Below are 18142 nucleotides of genomic sequence, written 5' to 3'. Positions count from 1 at the left end.
TCCACCACAACTTTCTCTCACTCTTACTTCCTGTTTCTGTTGTGCCTGTAATTCAAAGGGTCAGCCTTGTCACACTGTGTCACGCTGAATATCCCCCGAGAACTACGTTAAGGCTACACGTGTCTGTGGAGTATTCAGCCACTTGCATGTTAATTTCACGAGCAGGCTGTTCCGTTGTTCGGAACCCTCGACGTCGTAAGCGACGGAGTGCCAACAATATAACAGTAAAGGGAGATAACTCTTTCTACACTCTTCGTACGTCACTCGAACTTAAGAAATAATTGACATGTGCGTGTGTGTCTCTATATGTGTGTGTGTGTGAGTGTGTGTATCTATATATCTATGTGTATGTGTGTGTGTATATATCCTCTCACCCTTCCTCGTTTCCCTTTATATATATATCTACTTCTCTCCTTTTCCTCCTACTCTCACGTGTAATTCCCACTATCTCTAAACAATATTTATATCTTCGATGACCTATTATATGACCTATGGGAACGAACTTTGGAACTTTCATTCGGTGTCCGAAGTCCAATTTATACATTAATTAAACCAGAGGTGAGATATAATTAATACTACTTTCACGTCATTTATTCGATAAACATAGCTTTGTTTTTATTCAAAGTAGTGTGAGTTAACTTCTATATAACGGGATTTGTTTTGACAGAATCGGGACTCGACTTTACTTCCGCACAAATGGATATTTTTAAATGAAATTCTCTACAAATATTCTTCAGATGGTGTAGATTCGGATCATATCGGAATATGTGGTGAAAAAAAGAAAAAGGAAAAAAATTTCAGGTGAGGAGTTTCGAAAACTTCACAAGAGACCCCATTCTATTCTGATACACCAACATAAACACATGCATATAAACACAAAAACTACATAAACACATACTGGGCGAAATGCTTAGTGGGATTTTATCTGTCTTTACGTTCTGAGTTCAAATTCCACGGGGGTTGACTTAACATTTCATCTTTTTGGGGTCGATAATCTATGTACCAGTTGCGTACTGGGGTCGCGACTGTTCCCCTCTCCAAAATTTCATGCCTTGAGTCTATAGTAGAAAGGATTATCGTATATATATATATATATATACGATCGTATATATATATATATATATATATATATATATATATATATATATATATAAACTTTCTGGATCAGGAATGACCTGTGGCTAAAGTGATAATGTAGGAGAGCTCGATGTGTACCCGCAAGTTGCTAGAAATAACAGCCAAATCACAATTAAATTACATTCTGAAATCCTTGAAAATAAAGTACGAAAATATAAATAAGGATAAGATCGATATTTAAATATCGATTTTGTCAAGTGGCCAGCATGGGAATAAAAACCATCAAAGGTAACAATTATTTAAAATTATAATTTAGGGTATCTATGAGATACCGCCATGCTGAAAATAGCAGCCAAATCCTGACTCTAAACCACTGTGCTATATGAACATTTTATTGTGGTTTAGAGTCAGAATTTGGCTGCTATTTTCAGCATGGCGGTATCTCATAGATACCCTAAATTATAATTTTAAATATATATATATATATATATATACATATTTGACAGGAAGGACAACAAAAGAAAGAAAGAGACCTCAATATTATGCAAATAGAGGAATTTATCAGTAGCCATTTTTTCACAGGAATTTTCAATTGGCCGGATAACTGAAAAGATGTTGGTGTGGGCTCCCACCCTGGCATCCGAAACTCGGAGTTTTATCACAGCTACTGAATAAGTGTCACATATTTTTACAGATATATATATATATATATATATATATATATATATATATATATATATATATATACATATATATATATATACACGTATCCACATCAAGAATCTTGCACACGAAATACACATACGAAATATATATATATATATATATATATATATATATATATATATATACTCTTTACTCTCTTGTTTCAGTCATTTGACTGCGGCCATGCCGGTTGCACCGCCTTTAGTCGAGCAAATCGACCCCAGGACTTATTCTTTGTAAGCCTAGTACTTATTCTATCGGTCTCTTTTTGCTGAACCGCTAAGTTACGGGAACGTAAACACACCACCATCGGTTGTCAAGCGATGTTGGGGGGACAAACACAGACACAAACATATACACACACACATATATATATATATATATATACATATATACAATGGGCTTCTTTCAGTTTCCGTCTACCAAATCCACTCACAAGGCTTTGGTCGGCCCGAGGCTATAGTAGTAAACACTTGCCCAAGGTGTCACGCAGTGGGTCTGAACCCAGAACCATGTGGTTGGTAAGCAAGCTACTTACCACACAGCCACTCCTGCGCCTCTATGTTGGGCTTCTTTAAATTTTCGTCTACCAAATCCACTAACAAGGCTTTGGTCAGCTGGGAGCTATAGTAGAAAACATTGCCCACGGTTCCACTCACTGGAACTGAACCCATGTCATTGTGACAACAATGTCTGAAATAGATAACATTTTTAGTTTGGTAAGTGTAGTATATTGACCTAGAAACATATCTTTACAACCATTCACTTTACCTAACTACTATAAAATGTCACCAATCAATGAAGGAGGTGGGTACCTCTACGTGGTACTGCCATCTGCTAGATATAGCAGCTAAGTCTCTATTGATTTACACAACTCTGTCATCTTAGAAAGGGACAGTTTGGAAAAAGGACAGGATGGTTATGGCTAATTGGTTTTGATCATAAACTTTCTGGATCAGGAATGACCTGTGGCTAAAGTGATAATATTGGAGAGCTCTATGTGTACCCTCACGTTGCTAGAAATAACAGCCAAATCACAATTAAATTACATTCTGCAATCCTTGAAAATAAAGGACACATTAGATAGTGCAGTCCTCGATACACAATGACAGAGAGAAGGATTGAATAATCTTGATTTGGATATCTTTGATCATAGGCCTGCTGGATCAAGAGTGGCCTGGGGCGAAAGTGATAATGTGGGAGAGCTCTGTGTGTACCCTCACTTTGCTAGAAATAGCAGTCAACTCTCCTTTTAATTACACTACTGTCTTGTCAAAGGATTTGACACATTGGATAATGTAATCTTAGATAGATAGTACCTGAGAGAAGGATGGCATGGTCATGGTTAGAGTGTCTTTGATGGATGAGGAGGTGACCTGGGGCAAAGTGATTTATGAAATGCTACTAGCCAATGTAGGAGAGCTCTGTGTACTCTCACGTTGCTAGAAATAACAACCAAATCCCCCTTAAATTACACCCTACTGTCTTCAAAAGAGAGTGATACATTGGATAATCAAGTCCTAGATATACAATGCCAAGAGGACATTGGTTGTGATTGGGGTGTTACTGAAAAGGGTTGACCATGGACTAAGAAAGGGACCTTCAAGAAAAGATGATGTGATGGTCACAGTTGGAATGTCTCTGATAGGCCTGCTTAATCAGGATGTCAATCTATGGCAGAACTAACCCCCAGCTCATTGCTGGTACTTGTTTTCAGCTGAGCTGACAGAAGCAGTCCCTTGCTTAAGAATATAATGCAACACCTGGACTGAGAACTGAACTCACAACCTCCTGATAGGATCACTTGTAGCTGCAGGATTGGCAACAAGAAGAACATCCACATATACAACATGTGGGTCCCTCAGAGGCGGGGTACACGGTGGTAAAGTATGATCTTCAAATGTTGGGCCTCACGGAGAGGCGATGACAAGAGACCAAGTCCTTGCTGATATGCTGTGCTTGAGAAGACCCATCAAGCCAAGTGAAATTGTAGTTGTGGCCATTGTCAGTGACATGCAAATGACACCCATGGAATCATGGTCATGTTCATTGCTGGTGTCATGTAAATGGCACCCATGCCAGTGGCACATAAAAAGTACCCATTACACTCTTGGATTGGTTGGCAGCAGGAAGGGCATCCAGCTGTGGAAACCATGCCAAGTCAGGCTGGAACTTGGTGCAACACTTCGGCTTGCTAGTTCGAAACTGTCTAACCCATGCCAACATAGAAAGCGCATTTTAAATAGGCGTGGGAGTGGCTGTGTGGTAAGTAGCTTGCTTACCAACCACATGGTTCCGGGTTCAGTCCCACTGCGTGGCACCTTGGGCAAGTGTCTTCTACTATAGCCTCGGACCGACCAAAGCCTTGTGAGTGAATTTGGTAGATGGAAACTGAAAGACGCCAGTCGTATATATGTATATCTATATATGTATGTGCTTGTGTGTCTGTGTTTGTCCCCCCCCCCATCAACTTCGCTTGACAACTGATGCTGGTGTGTTTATGTCCCCGTCACTTAGTGGTTCGGCAAAAGAGACCGATAAAATAAGTACTAGGCTTCCAAAGATTAAGTCCTGGGGTCGATTTGCTCGACTAAAGGCGGTGCTCCAGCATGGCCACAGTCAAATGACTGAAACAAGTAAAAGAGTAAAAGAGATAGAGATGATGATCTCTGATGATGACATTCATCATAATGTGTGTATGTATATATATATATATATATATATATATATAGCAAGATATAAGTTAGAGGTTATGCAACCCTCTAAGGGATAGATGTATCTGTAGGCACTCTTAGTGTATTACCTCACTGTGTAGTCCTCGTTATAAGGTATACGGTAGTAGGTAATTTAAAGGTAAAACCGTGGTTTAATATATATAAAGAAGATAAGAAATGGAGCAATAATTAACAATGAGAAGTGGACCATTGGTGTTTAAAAGTCATTATTTAATTGAATTTGGAACATTTACAGCTGTTTCTGTTTATCAAATTGGAATAAATTTATATTTACCTCGTTACATTTAATAAACATCTTCAAAATTATTAGAGGGAAAAGAAAGGCAAAGAAAGAAAAAGAATAAAAGAAAGCCTTTTTTTAAATGTAAATTTACTCCAACTTGATAAAAGTTCCAAATTCAATTAAATAATGACTTTTAAACAGCAATGATCCACTTCTCATTGTTAATTATTGCTTCATTTCTTACCTTCTCTCTCTCTCTCTCTCTGTATATATATATATATATATATATATATATATATATATATATATATATATATATATATATGTATAATTAGTTAATAAATTGTATGGTATACACCAAGTAGTTTACTCATAAAGCACGTTCACTTTCTCAGTGTTCATTGGGTGCACGATTAATGAGAGAGACAGAAGATGAAAGATAGAAGAAAGTTTATTGATCCCTACAATTGTTTTGATTCATCTAGCATCGATCCCTCATAGGTGGGATATTGAACATCTGGTTTAGGTGTATCCCTCAGTATAGATGTGTCTCTTCAGGTGGGCAGTACTCTATCAATGATCCTCTTACTAATAATCCCCATATATTATTTAGATGGACTAATCAATCTACCTGAGGGGTCATTTAGAAAGTTAGATTTATGGTCTTTAAGTGGAATCCAGGGTTTTCCAGGGACATAAGGCTCGGTTCTGTCTGGTGATTTGTAATTCTCTGATGATTTGTTATCCTCTTCTGTTTTTTCTTCTTAATGTGTCATTATAAGCAGGTCTATATTTGCTGTGTAATTCTTTCCTAATCAAATTCTTATATAACACAGTGTTAACAATGTAAATGTTACTTGTTTTGTCTGATGGTACAAATATCCCTAGAGCATTGATGACATCATCAAGTGATTTCCTAATTTTCTGTTGATGTTTATTGTGTCTTCTAGGGTAATTTCTAAATTTCACATTCTTACTTATATCAGAGTTCCTCTTAGAATCTGGTTAAGTGTTGGCTGGTCGGTGTGTTTTTCCTACATTTGAATACTTTTCTTAGTAAGTCTCCACATTCAGATTTGTCATGTGATCTATCTTTTCTGTCAATGAGGAAAGCCTTCAGCTGCATTGATCATATGATTTGGTAGGTTTTCTCCAGGAGTGCTCTTACATAACCCTTCTTGATTTTGATGGTAAATCATGGAATAGGTCAGATAGGGAGAATGCTTTCAATATAGCGATGGGATAATCAGACTCTGCACATGTTACAGACTTGGTCGAAATATATCCTTTCATTAATCCAGTCTTTCTTTCTGAAAATTGTAGAAGGTCTATATAGAGATGACACTCTATTCTTCCTGGACAGAAGAAGTAAAGTACAACTCGAAATACATAGGAAACCATTCATTAGAGTTTTTAAGGGTTCAGGACTCAACATTACTACAGAAAAAGATTACTGTAGAGTAAATTTCTTTGACGCTACTTTCTGTCTTGATACTAGATTATATGAACCCTTTCATAAACCAAATGGTAATATTAAGTATATAAATGTAGCATCCAGCCATCCACCCTCGATAATATGGGGATTGGTAAAGAATATTTGAACAAGAATATCTAGGTTATCTGCTAGGTTATTTTTGAATTACATGCACCATATTACAATACTTCTTTAGTTAGGGCTGGATACCGAGAAAAAATTCAATACATACAAAATTTTTATACATCATCATCGTCGTTTAACGTCCACTTTCCATGCTAGCATGGGTTGGACGATTTGACTGAGGACTGGTGAAACCAGATGGCTACACCAGGCTCCAATCTGATTTGGCAGAGTTTCTACAGCTGGATGCCCTTCCTAATGCCAACCACTCCGAGAGTGTAGTGGGTGCTTTTACATGCCACCGAAACGAGGGCCAGTCAGGCTGTACTGGCAACGGCCATGCTCGAAATGGTGTATTTTACCTGCCACCCGCACAGGAGCCAGTTCGGCCGCACTGGCAACGATCTCGCTTGAATGTCTTTACACATGCCATCCGGCAAACCCTACCAATTCCTCCAATAATAATAATATGCATTGTGCGCTAACATAACGTTACAGTAAGCAAACTGATTCAGAAACAGAATAAAAACCTGGAAGAATTGGTCAAGGCAAAAACTGCAAACCAAAACTCATAGATACACACAACACATTAATACTACTGTTCATAACACAAATTGTCCCAACCCTGTATAACACACCAGAACAAATAAGCCAAACAACAAATATAAGAATCATGATTTCCTCTGGGACAACCAAGTCCATACTTCACATGTTTCAATGAAGATTACTAGGGAGTTTGTTGCTGCTTTAGACAAATGTTTCTCAAAATCAAATAGATACCATGCTATTTTTAATAGACATACTGTGAAGGTATCATAACTATTAATTTTGAGCAGCATATGCACTGCATTGTTAATAGTGAAATGAAGCAACAGTGCAATAACCCAGCTGCTGGAACTGTGACTTATGACATGTGAACTACTTCTGGCTTGACAAATAAAAAAGAACAAGCATATATATCAAGATAGCAAGAAATGAGATATAAACCGGAATGAAAACCACCCTCTGCAGCCAGATAGTGACGGGAGCAATAATAGTGATGTAGCTAACACAGTAATGAGATGTGAAAATGAAGTCAGCACTGCCGCTATACGTTTATGCTGGGGCAAGAGCTGATTAGTTCAAGGACCTTTATCGAAACCATGGTGACAGCTTCAAGAAAATCAACAAGAAGCATTTGATATCTTTGGCTGATTTATCTTATCTCTTAAACAATCTTGATGAACTTACAAACCTCTTCTTCTTTCCTCTTAGTCCAACAACTGTAGTGATTGACATATATATATACTTAAGCCACACACGCATGTGTGACTGTATACACATACTTACAAAATACCTCTACCTCTGCTCTGTGTGTGTGTGTGTGCAGTTGCTCTTTGAATACATTTGTATACAGGCACATGTCCGCTGACATACTACGACGAAGTCTCCAAGATGCAGATAAGATAGAGATTTTTATTTATTTACGGCCTCAACATCTCATACCTTTTGCGCTTTAGTCTGTCCTCTATTATTTATCTTGTTTCTCTCCGTGAAATTCAATTGAATTCAGTTTTTGTCTTAAATTCATACTTATTCCTTTTCTAAGCTTCCTAAATTCATGCTATTTATATATTCTAATCACCTAGGTTTCATTGCTCTTTTAAAAATTACGATTTATGCATTGCTGTCTCTCAAATATTTAAAATCTACGATTAAGAGGCCTATCTCCTGGCTGGTGATACCTACCCATTTTCTTTTATTCAAAAATTCTTATCGCTCCTTTAAAATTATGGCTTTTAAGTGTTGATTTCTCAGCCCAAGAATTACAGCGTGATGTGCTGCTTGACTGGTCCCCACTCTCTCTCTCTTTATATATATGTATATATATATATATATATATATATATATATATATATATATATATATATATATATATATATATATATATATATATATATATATATATGTATATTATGATGATGATCTTTCTCCCGCCATCTCTCTCTAAATCACTCCCTCTCTCTGTCTCTCTCTATCGTAGTTTTTTCCTTAAGGTTTTCAGGTTCTGGGTATATATAAATAAAAAATCCATTCTAAATTATCTCAATCTCTTCTCCGCTGACATACTACGACGAAGTCTCCAAGATGCAGATAAGATAGAGATTTTTTATTTATTTACGGCCTCAACATCTCATACCTTTTGCGCTTTAGTCTGCCCTCTATTATTTATCTTGTTTCTCTCCGTGAAATTCAATTGAATTTAGTTTTTGTCTTAAATTCATACTTATTCATTTTCTAAGCTCCCTAAATTCATGCTACTTATATATTCTATTCACCTAGGTTCATTGCTCTTTTAAAAATTACGATTTATGCATTGCTGTCTCTCAAATATTTAAAATCTACGATTAAAAGGCCTATCTCCTGGCTGATGGTACACCCGCCCTCCCACCCCTGCTCGTGAAATTAACAGCCTGCTCGCGAAATTAACGTGCAAGTGGCTGAGCACTCCACAGACACATGTACCCTTAACGTAGTTCTCGGGGATATTCAGCGTGACGCAGTGTGACAAGGCTGACCCTTTGAATTACAGGCACAACAGAAACAGGAAGTAAGAGTGAGAGAAAGTTGTGGTGGAAGAGTACAGCAGGGTTCGCCACCATCCCCTGCCGGAGCCTCGAGGAGCTTTAGGTGTTTTCGCTCAATAAACACTCACAACGCCCGGTCTGGGAATCGAAACCGCGAGTCCGCTGCCCTAACCAGTGGGCCATTGTGCCTCCACATATACACATATATATACACACATACATTTGCATACACACACACACACAAACACACACACACACACATATATATATATATATATGTGTGTGTGTGTGTATACAGTGTGAGGAAATAAATATTCGTACATGCCAAAACTCTTTATTTAATTTCTAATGAACATAAATGGGATATACCAATACTATATTTGCATACACATGCATAAATTAAGAATATGCAAAATAAACTAATAAATTATAGTAACTAATGAATTTATATTACAAATATTTAAGGGTGAAAAAAAGTATTCCTACAGAACATAAATAACCGATAATTCTGATTTAATACTTCATAGCATAACCATTATTCAGTTCCACTTCAACCAATCTCTTCTTGTTTTCTTAATCAATGACTCGCATCTTTCTTTAGGAATTTTTTCCCATTCTTCTTGACAAATTTTCTTCAAATCTGGAATGCATGTTGGGGCCCTTGAATGAATTTTAATTTTCAAAATAACGCCACAAATTTTCAATGCGGTTCAAGTCAGGTGACTGGCTTGGCCATTCTAATAATTTTATATTGTGATCGACAATCCATTTTTTGGTAGACTTCGCCGTGTGCTTAGGGTCATTATCCTGTTGTAAAACCCACCCTTCACAAAGCTGGAGCTTTTCTACAGAGTCCCATAAATTATTGTTCAATATATTTTGGTACATCTCTGCATTCATTCTACCTTCTATCACATGTAAATTGCCAGTGCCATTTGCAGAGAAACACCCCCACACCATGATGTTGCCACCTCCAAACTTTACAGTGGGAATTGTGTTTTTCGGCGAATAGGTGGTACCACCTTTCTTCCAAACAATTCAATTTTCAACTCGTCTGTCCATAGAACATTTTCCCAGAATGTATCAGATTTATCTTTATGTTCATAGACAAATTTTAAACAGGCATCTCTATGCCTTTTAGTCAACAGTGGAGTTTTTCTAGGAGAGCATGACTTCAGTTCATTCCCATGAAGTTCATTGCTGATTATTCATAGTGTAACACTAGTCCCTGAAGCTAACAAATCTTCTTGAAACTCTTTTTTGGTGATTATTGCATTTTTTTCCGATTCTTTGTTTCATTTTTCTTAAAGATCTTGGGGAAATCTTGCGTGGTGCACCAGATCTTATTCTGTTTTCAACAGTTCCTGATTTTTTTATATCTTTGAATAAATAAAGATATGGTAGAAAATGGAATACAAAGGGTCTCTGATATTTTCCTGTAACTTTTACCTGCTTTCCACTGTTCAATAATTAAGTTTTTCACTGAATTTGTGAGTTCTTTACTTTTCGCCATTATTATGACACTACTTTATGTTGTCTCAGTGCTGAATGAAGAAGCTAGCGTTTTGACACTTAAAAATGACTACTGATAAGATTATTGGAACAAACAAGAAAGTTCTAGAAAAAAAAATACATTATTTTAACAGTATTTTGTAGCATAGAAACTCATAAGTACAAATACTTTTTTCACCCCTAAATATTTATAATTGTATATAAATTCATTAGTTACTATAATTTATTAGTTTCTTTTGCATATTCTTAGTTTATGCACGTGTATGCAAATATAGTATTGGTATATCCCATTTATGTTCATTAGAAATTAAATAAATAAAGAATTTTGACATGTACGAATATTTATTTCCCTCCACTGTATATAAACACACACATACATGCATTATGTGGATATTACAACTGAGTCATTCCAACTGTATCTGATTTTTCAAGTGCTTCAGTTCTGTGCATGTAGATATATTTACCTGTTTACTGACATTTATCAATGTTTTCTTGCATTGTTTTAATGATGCCCTTTTCTATCATTGAGAAAGTCAAGCATTTTTGATGACATAAGTATGCTGGTTATTTATCCTGTTTGTATTTAATTTTTATGTTAATAAGTAATTAAAGTAACTGTGATATTAACAAAACCTGCTTGTCTCAACCTTGAATTTTTATCTAAAACAACCCATTTTATTTATTAATTTTTCTTCTGCAATCCTGCAAGTATACACTGACCGAGAAAGATGATCCTCCGTCCATCCTACCAACTACTCTCTGCTCTACGTCACATACCCAGCTACCCAACAGTCTTACCCAGAGTGCTAGTTTCAACCCGCTGCCCAGTTTCGGTAACAGTGAATCCAGAAAATGGTTTGGTTGATGAGCAATTGTCTGTGAGTGTTTCTGGTTTGAAACCTGAAGAAAATGTCACAGTCAGTGCCACAATGGAACAGAGCTCAAAGAAAAGAGAATCCGTTTTCAGGTCTTTCGGACATTTCAAAGCTTCAGTTGACGGATGTGTTAATCTGGTCACTGATCCATGTTTAGCGGGAACTTACACTGGAATTGATCCCATGGGATTATTTTGGAGTATGACTCAAGTAGTTGGAAAACATGGTAGAATTATGACTCTTGATGCCACCAAAACTTTGGATTGCACTGTGATGGTCCACCCTGGTCATATCTCACAGCATTCTGAGTTTACTTCCGATATAAAACCATTAGTGTTATGTTTCCCTCGGACTGACTCGCAGAGATAACATAACGAGTTATACAATTTAATTATTACATTTATTGTTCAATTACATACAAAGAATGCACTCACCCAATGTTCGTTATGAATAAACAAAAGTCATGTCCGCCATATATATATCAATGACCTTTTACTACGACAGTCCCACAAGACAACAACAATGAAACAATGAACTCAGACGAACCACATGACACACGGAACGTCAGACGAATTACATATCTAACAGTCCATATAACACCTCCCCACTGAAATTGATGCTACACAAGAAGTATCAACAGCAAAGTCTCTCTTGGGTTTTACGGGTTCTCTTGGACCGTCTTGGGTTGTCTGGTCCATACTCTGGAACGGGTAACATGGTCTTGGGTCTGGTTTGTCTTTGTGTTAGTGGCACAGTTTCCGAGATCTCCATCGGGTGATCTGTTGCAAATTCAAATACAGTGTTTTCTGCATCACCAGGTTCATTGTCTTCCTCAGTTGTGTACCGCGGTCGCAGCTGTTTCCAGTGTCGTCTCCACATCGGGCCATGAGGTATGACCTTCACGTTAAAGCAGCGAGTACCCAATGACTTCTTAATGATTGCTGGTACCCATCGGGGATCTTTGTCTCGGCGAGGTCCATAGTAGAGTGCATACACAGGATCTCCGGCCTTGTACTGCCTGGTAACTTTAGCGACATCAGCCGAGCTTGGAGTCACCTGAGACTTATGTGCTTCCTTAGACTGTTTGCCTTGAGCAATGTGTGTTGGCGATGGCAGCAGAGAATCAATCCTTGTTCGTATCTGCCGGTTATTCAAAAGTTCACTTGGAGAGAATCCACAGGATGTTGGTGTTCTCCGGTACTGCATCAAGAATTCTTGAAGTGCTCGTGTTGGCGGAAGAGAAGACTTCCTCAGAGCTTGTTTGAAGGTCTGCACCAAACGTTCCGCTGCTCCGTTGGTAGCTGGGTGGTAAGGTGCACCTGTCAGGTGTGTGATCCCGCGTTCTTTGCACCAGCTCTGGAACTCCTCAGACGTAAAAGTTGGTGCGTTATCGGTGACCAGTGTGTGAGGAAATCCGAAGTGCGCAAAGTCTTCCTCAAGCAGATTCAAAGTGACTTTGGAGGACGTGGAGGAAGTGGGATGAATGCATGGGTACTTGGAATAAGCATCTGTGATCACCAGCCAATCTCTACCCATAAAATTTATTGCATGGTCCAGATGTAAGCGACTCCACGGCTTTTCTGGTAACATCCATGGGTGAACTGGAGGCTTAGATGGCTGCCTTTGATGTTCGTTACATGAATCACATCGTCGACTGGCTATCTCTATAGCAGCATCGATACCAGGCCAATATACAGCAGTTCTTGTTAGCTGTTTCATGCGTTCCATGCCAAAGTGTCCGAGATGCAGAAGATTGAGGATCTTTGGCTGCAAGCTATGTGGAATCACAACTCTAGATCCATGTATAAGGCATCCATGACAGATACTAAGTGAGTTTGATAACTTACGGAACTTGTTGACTTCGTCATTGATCTCCATGTTCTTTGGTGGCCAGCCTTCACGGACGTAGCGCATCACTGTAGATATCACTGGATCTTTCCCTGACTCTTGACGGAGGACGTTAGCATCCACAGGTTGGACTTGAATACTAAGAGCTTTGATGGCACACACCATGTCTATGTCTTCACCATTTTCCTTTCTGTCAAAGTCGTTGTCATCACCGAATGGCAAGCGACTGAGGGCATCAGCATTGCCATGATCTGCTGATTTCCGATATTCAATGGTGTAGTCAAACTGGTTCAGCCACAGGGCCCATCGTGCTAGTCTGTTAGCAGCGAGAAGTGGCGTCCCTTTCCTCGGACTGAATAGTGATGTCAGTGGCTTGTGGTCAGTCACGAGTAGGAATTTACGACCGTACAAATATTGGTAAAACTTCTGCAAGCCAAATATGATAGCTAGGGCTTCCTTTTGAATTTGACTGTAGTTACGCTGTGCAGAAGTGAGAGTCTTGGACATATTGGATATTGGGCGCTCGCTTCCATCAGGATAGCGGTGAAACAGGACTGCTCCAATACCAACGTTTGATGCGTCACAAGCCAGTCCCAAAGTTTTGTTTGGATCGAAGTGTATCAGAACTTGACTTGATGAAAGTACATTTTTCAAGTGATCAAAAGCTGACTGTTCCTCATCTCCCCACTTCCAAATAGTTGACTTTTTTGTAAGGCAATAGAGTGGCTCTGCTATACTGGCTAGGTTTGGGATAAACTTTCCATAAAACTGAACTGAACCTAGGAAAGATTTCAAGCTTGATTCGTTCGTTGGAGATGGCATCTTTAAGACTGCTTCGACTTTGGATCCCTTAGTGATCCCTTCAGTCGACAAAATGTGTCCAAGGTATTCTACACTGGGTAGTGCAAACTGGCACTTTTCACGGCGACATCTGAGTCCATTGTCGCTTAGACGTGTGAGCAGACACTTTAGGTTGTTTAAGTGACTGTTTGCATCTTTCCCACTGACGAGCATGTCATCCTGGAAGACGGCCACTCCAGGTAGATCATGGGTCAGGTTTTCCATGATCTCCTGAAAGTAACCAGGTGCTGACTTGATTCCGAAAGGGAGTCGTTGTTGCAGGAGTACTCCACGGTGAGTGCTGAGTGCGAGTCTGCGTTGACTTTCTGGAGCCAGTTTGATCTGATTATAGGCATCAGCAAGGTCTATCTTTGTATATCTGAATCCACCTCCGAGTTTCTGCATCAGTTCAGCAGGGAGTGGCATTGGATGACGGTGATCAGCAAGTTGGTCATTAATTCCCACAGAGTAGTCACCACAAATCCGTAGTTTGGGCTTCAGGTTGCTTGAAGCGTGTGCTTTACGAATCGGTACCACTGGCGTTCCGTATTCATTGAATTGAACAGGCTTCCAGATTCCCTTGGCGATGCCTTCTTCGTAACCTTTGGCCAGGTCATCACGAAGAGCAAATGGGACCGGACGTGCCTTGTGAAAGACTGGTGTTGCGTCCGATTTGAACTTCACTTCCAGTTCAAAGTTCTTGAGACATCCCAATTCTTGCTTGAAAAGATCTGGAAATTCATCACACATGTTGTTACAATCTTGCTGCAGGGAAACATATGGCTCGCTTGAGGTCTTTGGATACATCCCTTCTGCACCTTCCCTCTTAGCTTGGCTGTCTATGCTTTTCAAACCTAGAGCAGTGTCTACGGAAATTCCCAGAGTCTGGATAGCATTCCGACCCAGCAAATTAAGATCAGAGATCTTGGTGACTATGTAAGGTATAAGATCCTGCTTACCAGTTGTTGGATCCTTGGTTTGGCCCATGAAAGTTCCTAGAACAGGCAGGTTGTGCTTGCTGGCAGATTCATAGCGATGCTTGACATCTTGCAGCTTTGGTCTTCCAAGTTGTTTCCAGACTGACAAGGAAACAAAATTGCCTGTAGTAGCAGTGTCCAATTCCATTGTGAACAGTCTGTTCTGGATTGTTACTGGCACAATTAAACTGTGAGTGTCTCGGGAAACTTCACCTAGGATCGCCTTGACTAGCTCAGCTTTTGTGATTCTTTTCACGGGAGTTTGTGAATGACCATTGCGTTGCTGATGTTGTTTTTTCCTACACACCGCTTGCAAATGACCCTTTTTATCACAAAAATGACATTTGGTTTCCCTGAAAGGACAGTCTGTTGCTTTGTGGGCCTTTCCACATCGGTAGCATTTCTCCTGGTTTGTGGAATAAGACTGCTGATGTTTCTTTTGAGGACTCTTATTCCTGTTCTGCTGGACCTTGTACACCTGCTTGGTTTTGGAACCGTATACAGTTTCTTTTGCAACCTTTGCTGCGTCTTCCGTCTCGATGGCAACCTGGACAGCACGGGCAAAATCTAGTTCTGAGTCTTTTATCTTAAAAAGCGCCTTCAGAACCGCTTCATTGTTAACCGAACATATGAATCTCTGTCTCAGAGCTTCATCCTGTGGGTTGGTGATCGCTGGAAAATCACAGGTAGCTGCATCCTGGCGTATACGTGCTGCCAGCTCCTGGAGAGTTTCGCCTGGCTTCCGCTGCATATCACTCCAAAACTTGAAACGCTCTCTCACAATGAAAAGTTTAGGGTCGAACTGTTCCTTCATGAAGTCAACGATTTCGTCCATTATCAAGTTGTTGATATCTTTAGGCGGATTTTGTTGGGTAGCCAGATTAGCAAGTTGTTTGTAAACAGTAGCAGTCTGATTGGTCAGGAACACTTGTGCCATGCGTTTTTCAGGTACAGCATTAGCAGCCACAAACGTACGGAATCTTGACCAGTAATCAGGCCATAGTTCTGTCGCTGAATCAAATGCAGTAAATGGTGGAATCGACACTGTTGTTGAAGCAGCTGAAAAATAGCCACTAGAATCGCCTTCAACTTGTCGAGCACCAAACAGTTTTAACAGAGCGTCCATATCTCTCTGATGTTGTTGCATTTGCTTGTCCATTTGTTCCCTAAACAATTTGATAAGTTCTACTGTCTGTTTTTCAGCCATTGTTATTACGATGAATAATTTTACGGTAAAGTAAGCATGTATCCTACCGGCGACGCCAATAAACTCTGTTATGTTTCCCTCGGACTGACTCGCAGAGATAACATAACGAGTTATACAATTTAATTATTACATTTATTGTTCAATTACATACAAAGAATGCACTCACCCAATGTTCGTTATGAATAAACAAAAGTCATGTCCGCCATATATATATCAATGACCTTTTACTACGACAGTCCCACAAGACAACAACAATGAAACAATGAACTCAGACGAACCACATGACACACGGAACGTCAGACGAATTACATATCTAACAGTCCATATAACAATTAGCAACCAAGTTGGTTCGACGCTCGTTTTTGAGATCTGGTGTCCGCAAAATCACAGTTAACCACGGAAGACTTCGGGGTAGTTTATTCATACCAAGTGATGAAACAACCAACAGACAACGACGACGATATCCTGCTGTGATAGATCTGTTTGGTAGCACCGGTTCTTTGATAGAATCCAGAGGTGCTTTGTTAGCGTCCCATGGATTTATTACTTTAAGTTTGGCCTATTTTGCTTATAAAGACTTACCTTCAGTCGTCACTGAGGTTGATTTTGAATATTTCGAAGAGGCTATTGAGTGGCTTATTAACCACGAGCAAGTTTCCAGTGAGAATGGTATAGGTGTTTTAGGGACATCTCTAGGAGGGGTAATAGCTCTATACGTAGCGAAACAGTGTCCACAAGTAAGTGCTGTTATAAGTATTAATGCTGCCCCAACTTTCTTTGCTTTTGGCATCCGCCATAATGGTAAACAGCTGCCATATTGCTGTTCAATTGATTGTGGCCATACTGTATTCAATGATGATGGATCTATGATTTCATCTTGGAAAGTAGATGAATCTAAATTGTTTTATTTAGATGAAAGTTCTCGTAGTAAAGTATTGTTTTTAGTTAGTGGCGATGACAAATTACTTTACACTAGTGACTATTACATCTGGCTCAACAACTTGACCCCAACGAAAAAAAAAGATATTGAATTAATTATATACGAGGGTGCTGGCCACCTCTTGGAACCTCCATATACCCCACTCTTTTATTCTTGTTATTCTATATACTTTGGTGGGGCTACTATTTTTGGGGGTTCTCCTCAACAACATGCTGAGGCACAAGAAAAGTCCTGGTTAAATATTAAGGAATTTTTTACCGAAAATCTATAAAAATTTCAACAGTGATTCGATATTGATTCTTTATATCAGTGTGCAACACATCGAATATTTACTGATTGCACCTGTCAGCTTGCTGCAGGGAATGAGCTAAACATTTGATCACCATAAATGAATTATTTGTGCAGGTTGACCAGCAAGAAATTGCAGAAGCGTCCTTCTCAGACCAGAAAGACTTCCAATATATTAGAGACAAGAATTCTAATGATGGTTGTTTGCATTATAAAAGTAGGGGTGGCCACAGATGAGTCGGTATAACAACCTTTAACCTTTAAACAGGTGATATCCGACCAAAATATTCTACATGTTTTCTATTCAAACTGTCACGTTTAGCTTCTCACACCTGCCCTACAATGTCATTCTAAAAATAAAAAATCACATTATTGAAATCTGAAAGCTTTGAGATAATGCATCAATAACTCAAAAGAATGTAAATTAATAAGGATCACATTCAACAATAATCTGAATGCTAAAGAGTTAATATCTATAGTTGTGATGATTCTGATGATGATGGTGTGATAAATATGCTAATAATGTTTATGAGGATGATAATATTTGTAATGTTGAGACATTGAAATAAAAAGATGTTTATGTTATTAACCTTTTGTTATCAAATTTTTATTGAAATGTACTGCCTTTCTCTTTTCATGTCTTTTGAAAATGATGAAGAATTTCATAAAATAACTTTGTCGCTATTCATCAAAATGGTTAGATGGAAGCTATGGAACAGTCGGTACTGGTTTACGTGGTACCAGTACCAGG

General features: G+C 38.7%; 1 protein-coding gene across 1 annotated transcript; it reads left to right on the top strand.

The window, feature by feature from the left end:
- Positions 1–11119: 11119 nt before the first annotated feature.
- Positions 11120–17740, top strand: LOC149130139 (acyl-coenzyme A amino acid N-acyltransferase 1-like). Its single transcript, XM_089345915.1, has 2 exons — positions 11120–11631; positions 16500–17740. The coding sequence occupies exons 1-2, from the start codon at positions 11145–11147 to the stop codon at positions 17372–17374; spliced, it is 1362 nt and encodes a 453-aa protein (XP_089202041.1). The 5' UTR covers positions 11120–11144; the 3' UTR covers positions 17375–17740.
- The last annotated feature ends 402 nt before the right edge of the window (positions 17741–18142 follow it).

The sequence above is a fragment of the Octopus bimaculoides genome, chromosome 30 (genome assembly GCF_046866305.1).
Source record: "Octopus bimaculoides isolate indiv1 chromosome 30, ASM4686630v1, whole genome shotgun sequence".
Lineage (NCBI taxonomy): Eukaryota > Metazoa > Mollusca > Cephalopoda > Octopoda > Octopodidae > Octopus > Octopus bimaculoides.
The sequence above is the reverse complement of the archived record's forward strand: the minus strand, read 5'-3'. Positions and strand labels throughout refer to the sequence as shown.